General features: G+C 44.0%; 1 protein-coding gene across 1 annotated transcript in view; it reads right to left on the bottom strand.

The window, feature by feature from the left end:
* Positions 1-2,313: 2,313 nt before the first annotated feature.
* Positions 2,314-11,143, bottom strand: part of LOC8039899 — a 35,096-nt gene continuing 26,266 nt past the window's right edge. Inside the window, exon 3 of the mRNA XM_029974496.4 lies at positions 2,314-2,794. Within this exon, the coding sequence (XP_029830356.4) occupies positions 2,423-2,794 (372 nt within the window). The 3' untranslated portion in view covers positions 2,314-2,422. The remainder of the gene's footprint in view (positions 2,795-11,143) is intronic.

Raw genomic sequence — 11,143 nt, 5'->3', positions numbered from 1 at the left:
TAGGTCACATGACGTCACATGACGCCTCTTCCCCTATTAAATTTAGCGGAAAATGCACAGACGGACAGACAAAAGTTTGGGATTGGGGGTAGCGTTAACGCTTTAGTAGAGCCTTGTTAGCGCTAAAGTAGCCCCTTGTTAGCCAGTAGCGCCTTGTTTGCGCTTCAGTAGCGCCGTGTTAGCGCTCCAGTAGCACTTCTTGCACCGCGGAGCTGAAGCGCTAACCGAGCGCTAGATAGCGCCACATGAGCGCTCCTTTGAGCGCTCACGTAGCGCTAGCTTAGCGTTCCGCTGTATGTCTGAACCGGCCTTAAAGGGAACATGAGTATAACCCCCGTTTAGTACAGCAAGACAAGTAATTTGAGTCAATGTGATCATGCTTGCGCATGTCTACTCCCATAACTTTTAAATTGCCACACAAGGATTGTCCTCGAGTATGGACATCATATATATTGCTCTCGTTCCAGGGCAATTATCCAAAATATGCACCTGGAAAGAAAAAACAAACAAACAAGCTCGTACGGTTTGTCGAAATAGCTAAAGGCACGCAGTTTCTCCCTTTTTTCTGTGTGTATTTGGGTGGGAGGGACGGGGGGGGGGGGGGGGGGGGGTATAAAAATATATTTTTAAAAAACGTTCAGTTAATTGTTTGCAGACGATATCAACACCGGCATCCCTGTTCTTTGTAATCGACAGGAAAGCTTTTTTACCGGCTCCTATAAAAGGAAAGGAACTCATTCAGAACAGATTTGGGAAGTAATCCGTTACTTTTTCAAGTAATTTTGTAATTGCCACGCTAATTTTTTCGGAAGAAATTTGTAATGTAATATCGTTACAAAATATTGGTAACGGATTATTTTACTTACTCGTTACTTTAAAAAAAAATATATGATCATAATACAGTAACTGGAGCAATACGAGCAGAACATTAAGCAGCATAAAGAAAGCAAGTTCAGCAAATTAGAAAACATCAGGAAGGGGAGAACATCCGAAAAGAAAACACGATTTTTTGTATGACCGGTCACTAGGACGACAAGAAAAACGGGCAAGGCGTGTACAATTATACGAAAGAGAAAGATCAAGTAAGACAACGCCGAGTCAGCACCACGCCAAGTAGGCTCTCCGTCGCCTTGCCATCGTATTTTTTCTTCGTCTCCTGGGCAGGAGAAAGCGCTTCGTGTTTATTTGTTTTTGTCTTTTACACCGTTTCACCCTTTCCAACTTCTTCGGCGTCTCCTGCCACTTGCACAGACGTCAAACGCGAGTCCATACCCCCTCGATTCGCGGGTTCACAACTCGCGTAACAGACGATGTAGCCTCGCGCGAGGGGGTCGAATTCTCTCTGATGCTCTATTGTTTTGTGAGACCGATGGCCACCGCTTCTCTCGCTCTCTATGCTCTCCCCTCCCCTGGCCTCCACGAATATTGGTATGAAAGTGAGAACCGATGAACGATCGATAACCTGTAACCGCCACTTTTATTTTTCTGACTGGTCGAGTTTTCGGTCATGGAGTGTCCGTCGTCTCCATGGCCATCTCTTCGTGAGATGTTCAAAATTCAAGGCATTAAGGAGAGCGGAAATCTAGGGTTACCGTGTATACATTGCTTGCCAAAAAAAAAAAAAAAAAAAAAAAGACGCATTGTTATCAGCAAGAGCGACAAACTCTAATCTACGGAAACACATCAAACACCTGCATTCTGCATTGGCTATATATTGTAAAGTTAGAACCAAGTTTTTCATTTCTTGCGATTAACAGGCAAAACACCCGAGTCAGAAGGGAGCTTTCGTAGATCGCTTCTTTAGCTCCGAATCTCCAACCGAAGGTAGACGCTGCTACTGAGCATGCGCACCGCTAGCTTTGTCTGCACAGCTCCAGGGACCAATTCCGGAGGCCGTAAGCTAGCGGGATGGCGGCTGTGGTTGCAACTTTCGTTGACTTGTCAGCTTACAGGTGAACGGAGTGCACCTACATTCTTTCTCTTAAATACAATGTTTTATTTTTACAAGGCCTGCCATAATACGGGCGTATAAAAATGAAAAGTAGTGTTGTAGAACATTTTTGGAAAGTATCAGAACTGTTTATATTATTTTCTGGATAAGTGTACGGAAAAAGTAACGTGAAAGTAATTTGTAACGTAACGAGTAAAGTAATCCGTTACTTTTCAGCGAAAGTAATTTGTAACGGTAATTCATGACATTTGAGGATCGGAAATTTGTAATTGTAATCCATTACATTTTTCAGGTAACGAGCACATTTCTGCTTCAGACTAATGTTTATTCGCGCACATCTTCGCTATCCTTCGCACATAATCATCTAAACTTCCGCAGTGGCAAGCGCAATGGATTCAACATCGGCGAGACACGATGCCCCGTTAGACGGCGGAACGGTTCCGTCGAACCGTGCACTTCCGTGGTCAATCGTCACTGGCGCTTGAACTTGCCCATGCACTTAAAGAAGTCCTTGGTGCAACCCATGATGTGGCAATGGAATTCCAGTCTCTCTTCTTCCCCGAGGCGGCGCATGTAGTTGGCAATCATATTGCCGAACTGGTCGCACTCGTCGTAGAACTGCGAGGACGTGTTGAGAGACTGGACGCAGTCGACGCGCGGGACCGGGCTCGGCGTAGGCTCTGGGAAGGGCTCGACGTCGCATCGCGGCCTCTTCACCTGCACGAAGGACAGGTCGTCGGGAGCGTCCTCGGGAGTTGGCTCCTTCTTGAAGGCCGTCAGGTCCTCGGCTTCCAAGTCGACGCAGAGGTTCGTCTCGTCCAGGTAGGCTCCTTCCAGGTCCACCTCCAAGAAAAAGACAAAAGAAAAATGTCGATATAAATGAGGGGAAGAACATAAAACACATGGATATGGTTTACGTTCTTCCCCTATAAATATTATCCTTACCAGCACGCTTTGCATTTCAAGTAAAAATGTTGACCCACAACGAATTAGAAAAATAAATAAAAAAATATAACAGCGGCTTTTGTCGCCATGCGGGACCGGGCTGCGAAAGCAGTACGTATTTAATAAGCGATCGTTTAAATTTGTTCTTGAGAGAGAATAAACATTCGTTTTGAAGAGTAAAAAAGAATAGCTTGTCCCCTACTTGGGCCAATACCAGCTACAAGACAGCGCCTCGCCTCGCCTCGCTTCGCCCCCCCCCCCCCTCCCCCCCCCCCCCCCGCACCCCACCCAAAGAAAAAAGAAAAAAGAAACCCGCCTAGAAGACAAGGCCTTAGTGCTGACATTTTTGCGTCACCAGCCAAGGCCAACGCTGGACACAGATTGGAAACGAGTGCTGCGTCAGCGCTCCGCTTCGAGTCAAGTTTGAGCCGAACGTTGACGCACTCCTCTTGTCAAATCTGTGACCAGCGTTTGACTTCGCTGATGAAGACGTCTCTACCAGCACTACGGCTTTGTGCTACGGCCCCCCAACCAACCGCTATCGCACAAAAGCGCAATAACATACAATATACAGTGGTCGCTCAAAACAATTGTACGGGATTATACAAAGAATAAAGCATAGGGTAAACACTAGCAATCAAGAAGACCAAGTAAAGACACGTTAAACAATTTATTCCATAGGGCATGATGGAAGATACTTTGTTTTTAAACCTGTGCCTTGACTCCCACAGTCCTGCCTAATTTCTAAACCGGCAGGATGTTTGTTTAGGAAATCACGCATTAAGTATGCCAATTGGTGTACTGCAGAGTTTGTCCTTGACCGAGATGTTACACAGGCTGTTCAATCTTAATTCTAAGAGATTTATTACAAAAAAAATAAATAAAAAAATTCGTAAAAGGTTGACTAATGCAGTCTGCTCAGGTGAGTAGATTGTCATCCGCGTTTCCTCACCTTTTCACCTGCTGCACGAGTGGCAACTTTGGTGCACCCCCCCCCCTTTCCCACGTGCTTCGTCTTTCTAAAATCTGATTTAGTAATTTCCAATGACACTCAGCAAGTTTTTAATTGAAACCATATGTGCAGTGTCACAAATTAAGTAGTAGTCAATTAAGAATTTTTAGTTCATTATGCGACTTACTGTGAAGATTAGCCGCCTACATAATGTTCCCCTGGCCGCATAACTCACCAGCACAAATTGCATTATTATAATTATACCTATTACGAATTTTTTGTCATAAATATGCTCACATTAAAAGAAAACACCCTGTATGCGAGCCACGACGAAGATTGCATTCCGTACTAGTAGGAAGGAAGGGGTCGAAGAATGTGCACAGGTCGCGTTTTATCTCATTGGAGATTTTAATTGAAAGTTTCGGTGGGGAAGACCTGTGTGTAATGCCAAGAAAAGTGTGTTTAAATATAAAACGGCATTATGGGACCATTGCGCTGAAACTTTTCCATACAACATCCTGCCTTTTTTTTTTTTTTTATAAAACATTTTTATGTTAGTCGTTAGTCGTAATCGCATCTTCATTACTGCTTACTTAAGCAGTAATGAAGATGCGAATACACTATAAAAAAGTATAACGACGCTTTAACCAGCTTTGAACCAGCAACCTTATTTTGTATAAAATGCCAATAGATCTGGATATGCTCGCGTAAATTGTATTTATTCTTCGGGATCCTTCGAAAGGGATTCCTAAAAATTACTACGCGGTTTCAAAATTAAGTATTTTGTTTTCGCGACATTTAACTGAATCTAATATGAATCGAGCCAGAGGGATAACTCAATTAGACTCCCATTAGCAGTAATTCAATAATATTGTAAATATGTGGAAAAAAATTGCCTCGCAAGCGTACAAAACTGTGTCAGTGGTTTGAGATATATGTACAATGTCATTAATATATAAAATTTAATAAAAAAAACGGTCTAATCCACAGGGGTTGTATAGACCCCTGTGAGACTCTATATGGAATTGATCGAGCTGACAAGTACCTGCGAACCAAATCTAATTGCACTACCTCTAATTTCGTAATACGGTAATTTATAATACAAAATATCGTACTTAATGAAATCAAAGACATTCCTAAAATCGAGAAACATTCCAGTTGTGATTTTGTTTTATTTTCAATGTTATTTATCAATTATTATTTCTTTTAATATTCAGCAGTGTTATTTTAGTTGACTTTCCTACCCAAAAATCGCACCGTTCCTTCAGAAAAACGGCTGTCTCGTTAAGAAAGTCACCAAGGCGTTTTTCTCTTTTTTTTTATATATAGGACGTGCAAGCACTTTTTAGAATGTTGTGAATATAGCCTTCCTTGTGTAAAACAACAACTTCTGCAAATTGTCATGCCGTCAGGAAACATGCGTGTTGCCAATGCATTATTGCGGATAGGCTGCAGAGGGAAACACGAAAGGTCACCCAAGTAGCACAACTCGCCGGTTTGGGACTGGGGCGGTACCGGTCTGCCGGTAAGATCCTACTGGGGCGACGCTGGAAACGCACCGCGGGGCGACAACGGGCCAGTGAGATTGCCAGTCACTGGCCAGTGACTGGGACGCCCGGCACTGGGCGTCCCAGCGAGTTCCCGGGATGCTGCCAGCACAAATCCCCAGCGTAGTACCAGTAACGTGGTAAGATACCAGCAAGACCCCAGGCTAGCGGCCTCAAGCCATACAGTCCCCGGGCTTGTTTTGTCCCACTGAGTTCCCGGGCTGCTGCCAGCACAAATCCCCAGCGTAGTACCAGAAACGCGGCAAGATACCAGCAAGACCCCAGGCTAGCGGCCTCAAGCCATACAGTTCCCGGGCTTGTTTTGTCCCAGCGAGTTCCCGGGCTGCTGCCAGCACAAATCCCCGGTGCACTACCAGCAGTACCGCAAGATACCAGCAAGACCCCAGGCTAGCGGGCTAAAATCGTACAGTTCCCGGTCTTGTCATACAGCCTAACATGTGGTTTTGTGTGCAATTTACACCTGAATAGAAATGATGTAGTTCATAAGAAGAATAATTTTAACAACAAATGGGTGTAAACAATTATGTTGCATTGTACATGAAAGTAAATTTCTGGCATAGGTATACACCTTATTGGTAAAGCGGCTGCCACAGCCATCTGTCGCTCATACACATGATAGCAAATGAAACATACAAAATTGTTACCGTAATTGTTTATTGTCAGCTCCAGTGAAGCTACAGCTTGGCTGGTCATCATGGGCTTGTCGCTAGAGGAGTGCGCTGGATGAAAGAGGCTGCATGTCACGGGCCTAGGAAATGTTCTTCACACTTTTCATGCAGCTTGTGATGCAAGTCGACCATGCACCCAGGAAGGGGAGTCCTTCATTAGAGCACCTGCAAAGAGAATCAACAGCACAGTAAAATGACAGGGTAAATCAATACCAGCTGCACATGATAATCCAGAAATTCCAAACTGGGCAAGCGCTTAAAAGGTTAAAACAGCGCAAAGGACGACGGACAGGGTAAAGGACACGGACAGAGCGCTGACTCGAAACCAAATTTTCATTGAACTCAACGGCGCAATATATACGCACTATTGAGAACAAAAAAAAGAAAATCAGCCTGAAAAACACCCAAAACAAAAGCACAAAAACTAAGTATCACCTCTAAAAAGATAAACCAAGCTAATCAAGTGGCCAGAAAACCAGAGGCATTAGACAAGAAGCCCATGTAAAAGAAAAGCTTTTTGTAACCAATGCGTTAATTGTCTTCATTTCATTTTCAATCTGGAAACTATATCAAAACAAAAATACTTTGATTGCCCTAAGGGACACCTGTTACAACACACTGGATAACCAAGCGGCAAAAATGGCCCAGTTATCTCATAATCAAGGTTAGCTATTTGCATGAAGGCCCACTTCAAAGAAAGGCTCGTGGAAATCATCTACTTTAATTCAAAAGGGCATGTCGAGAGACGGGCAAACTCGCCGGAGTAGTTGGCATGTAGTTTAACATTGCCGTTCGTCCCGATAGGTGCGAGAGATCCAGCATTTTTAGGTAAATATAGCGATTCATTAGTCTTACTGAGACAATGACAAATCATATCCTTGACATATTCGAGACCCTAGCAAAACGGACAGCACCAAGCGGGAAAACCGGAAACCAGCCAGAACAGGTCGCTCTGCGCCTCTCCACGTCTCTGGCGGCTTTCGCGGACACGTGTTGTCGACGCGGTGGCAAACAATGTAATTTGATGAAGGTCTGAATATTTCTCAAGTTTGCCTGAGTGTTCATCAGTGTGATGAAGCCTCAGTAAATTGTTTTTTTCTATCACGTATTTGAAAGCCTGTTTACTCCACAACACACAATCGCGTGCTTTCAATTTCTTGGATGGGGAGGAATCAAGGAAAAACGTTTTGATATCTTCTCTGTCCCGAATGACATTCAAAGTGACGACTACTCGGTAACTGATAAGTGGTATGTAAAACAGACGAGGTGTCTCACTGGAGGGAACCCCAATGCTGCAGTCAAGTGAATGGGAAGGTTCAATAGCTGCTTTTCTTGAATTTGGCTGTGTTTGATTAGCGTCAAGATTGAGCCACCCACGCTGGTCGGTGCATTGGCTATTCATCTTGGCAGCTTTTCACCGAAAAAGCCTCTGGACCACACCGAAAAAGTTGGGCTGATTTCGCATCTACTTGATCCTCGAAAACCTCCTCGCTGCATACGATTAATGAGGGATATTGTCTGCTTTCAAAAAATGGGGGACGCGTCTCGCAAAGTTAGAAGCTGTCACAACATTATGATCTATTGCGCCTCCAATATTTATAATATACCCTCGTTGAAGCCAGCAGCAATATCCGTCTACATTGCTCAGGTTGTCCGGCCACAAAAGATACTCTCTTTCTCCATTCAGGATTTGAAGTCAAGTTTAATGCAGAGGGGTTCTGCGTGAATCTCCGATGAAGACTATCTTCAAATTTGTCCGCAATCATCTCCGTGCTGCCGGCTAGAACCATATGGCTGAGTTTAGGTAGTATCTCTCCGTCTGTCAAATATACTTTGATTCAGCAGTTCACCTAATAGCTTGTCAAGTAAGCTCATATTTCAGCCCAAATAATATACTAATATCCCTTTAGTGGGACATGGTACGTAATATAATGCATAACCCGCACATTCGTCAAAATGACTTCGATTGTCACTAAAACCTGAGTTGAAATAAGAGTATCAGCTGCTTAGTGGGGCTCAAGAAGCTCAAGCTTGGCTCAAGAAGCGCTTGCTTAATTTTCGTAATTTTCCTGCAGCCTGTGTTGCTGATCGAGCAGACGACTGGAGCTGTTTCTTAATACGCACAAAAGCTCGATTTCGCCGACAGATAAGTCGTATGGTCGAGTGATGCGAGTTAGTTGAAAATTACTGTCGGTGGAACAATTCTGTAGTCATCGCTGCTTTCCTTACCTGATCAAAACTGATTAGAGTCTATTACCGTCTCCCCGGAGCCCATAGTTTCGGTAATGAACGAAACCTCCGAAACAAAAGTTTGACATGAAAAGAACAAAAAGCACCGGGAAAACAAAACTATGCTCTGCAAGTTTATCTGCACCGGCTACACTTAACCGTCGCAGTTGAAATACCTATAAAATAGGGCATTAAACAAAAGAAAATCTGTTAAATTGAATGCGCTACCCGTTCAGGCGGCCCGGCTGAGCCGACGCGACCTGTTCCCAGCCGCCATGTTTGTTTGGTGGTGGCGCCCCCTATAGATCGTTGGAGTCGCGAATACAGCTCATTGTTGTACACATACTAATGAGATTGGGTAGACACATGTAAACATATAATATATTGCAGAGTATGGCCCCTGTGTTCCCACATAATGGCAACCTGACTAAAACTCATCTGCAGATTTCACCAAATAAAAAATAGCGACTTACCCAGAAACTAGTATATATTATTAGCGTCTACCATAAACTCACATTGAGTGTTTACCATCGGCATGCCCCATAGCCCTTGAAAACGCCCGCAAGCCTCACTTACTTTAAGCATATGACATCATATGACAACAAACATTCCCTCGTGATCATCATTAATATCTACAGGTGCGAACAGTTCAGGCAAATCAATAGAAAGATAACAAATCAGTAGTGAGGTGGTGTACAGTGGCTGGTAGGTGCAGGTTAATATGTATGGGACATCTATTTTCTGAGTAATACTGCTTATCTGGTCAATTTTCTTCACAGACCCATCACATACTGAGGCAAGGTTCTCAATACAGTGAAAAACAGGAAGGAGGAGTGAGTTCCAGATTTAGCTTTGCACAAGCTATGTGGCAACTGACTTCATCCTCTTAGAATTTATTGGAGTGGATCTGGGTATGATTATGTCTAGCCCAACAATACTGCTAGGAGCACCTTCAAAACCTTCAGAAAGGGGTAGAGGAAGTTTGAATCATAATTTCCGTATTGCGATGAGAGCTGCTCATACTGAGAATTGATGTGAGTCAATGTCGGCCATCCTTCTGCCTGAAATATCTATGTGTCAGCCACCCCCTATCAGAAAAAGTTTTAGCTGAGCGCTTTTTACTGGCCGCTCCGCTCAACCACTGAGCAGGAAAGTAACCAGGCACGCACGTAACGCTCAGTCGGCTTCTGCGCTCCGACTGGTCGTTGCTGACTGAGCGTTGTGAGTATGCAGGTGCTTTCGTTTTGAGTGGAGCGGGTCGTAACAATGCTCAGATAAAACTATCTAATGTCTATGTCGCAGCCTCAACAGCCAAACGAGCAGTCTTCTTCCTCGCTTGCACAATAGACCAAAATTGCACTGCATACTGCTTTAGAGGCTTGTTGGCATGTTTCACACTTACTCTCTGCAGACAGCTAGGACTGTCGGTAAGCGAGGAAAAAAAAAAAGTGTGAACACATATCATGCACGCCAAAAGAAAACATCAATGGAACTACACGAGACTGCATTAAAGTTGCCAATTGGGCGCGTTTTATACCGCACAGCCACTGTGCGTGCACAAGTAAACTAGCTCTACATATACCGCTCAGCACACCACAGCTAGGCTGAATCACATAAGTGTCACACTTGCCGAGCTTGAAGTACAGTCGTAATCTCTACGAGTGTGAACAAGCGATCGTCGACTGCTCAGTACTGGGAGCATCATGCACCAGCGAACTTGCTCTCCTTTTAAAATGCCTTGCGAACCAAGCATGGTAAGTCATCTGATAAGGAGAGAACGTCACCAGGGACAGCACTGAGCAGTTGATAATCGCCTGCTTACCTTCATATGTATCAAGTCTCTACCTGGCCGAAGTAGGCAGTATGTGTGCAGCAGAAACGGCTGTACTGAAATCTCAAAAGGATGAAAGATCAGAACAGGCTTGGTAAGCTTTCACGTTGCAAGTATGCCCATGCGAATTTCACTTTCTAAAACATAAACACACATTTCAAATTGTCATCCAGGACGAGCTGCTATTACACAGCTGTATATATAAGGCAGCTTACCATCAACAACCTTTGCAGACTGCCATGGACCTGATCCTCAGGTCGGCTGGTGATGCAGGAACGAATTGGCCTAGTCGATGCTAGCTTCCGTTCGGCAAGGGCTGCACTGAGTATAAAGGTGAAAAAAGTGTTGTAGATAATGTGAAACAAACAAAAGCAATCCTAGCATCCACAATTCGCTAGAGGCACTGAAAACAAAAATCAGAGGTTGGGTCAATTATGTTAATGCAATATACTTCGGACACATACCATGACTGCAGATATTTGCTGCCTTCAATCTAGATCTGCTTGAAAATTTACAAGCCAAATAACAAATATTTTATAAGCTGAAATATATTTCGATGGAACTACAAAATCTGAAGACTATCTCTGCAAATATGGTGCTATCTAGTACACCAGGGATGAGTAGAATTGGATTACAGCATCCCCCTTACAAAGATTGAAGCAAAACTAGTATAGAGTCTGCCGTGCCACTACAGTAAAACCTCGTTAATTTGGATCTCATGGGACCGGCAAAAATGTCTGAATTATCCGAAGGTCGAAATATCGAAAGAACAAAGAAAGCTGCGTGAAAACGTTTCCTTTATTTTGAGAAGAAATCTGTTATTACCGCCTGCTTTCTGGACGACACTTGGGCGGAGACGGCAACTTTCCTTAGCGCGGTCGAGTGCTCCACCGCACTCGCACTGTCGGAGCTACGCATCCCGTGCGCTGACAATGTAGTAAAGCAAGGCCTCTTCTAGTTTCGGGTGCACCACCTTCCAAGGCCGCTTTCTTTTCGTGT

The sequence above is a fragment of the Ixodes scapularis genome, unplaced genomic scaffold, assembly GCF_016920785.2.
Source record: "Ixodes scapularis isolate PalLabHiFi unplaced genomic scaffold, ASM1692078v2 PGA_scaffold9__187_contigs__length_104089568, whole genome shotgun sequence".
Lineage (NCBI taxonomy): Eukaryota > Metazoa > Arthropoda > Arachnida > Ixodida > Ixodidae > Ixodes > Ixodes scapularis.
Note: the sequence above shows the minus strand (reverse complement) of the source record. Positions and strands in the feature narration are given on the sequence as shown.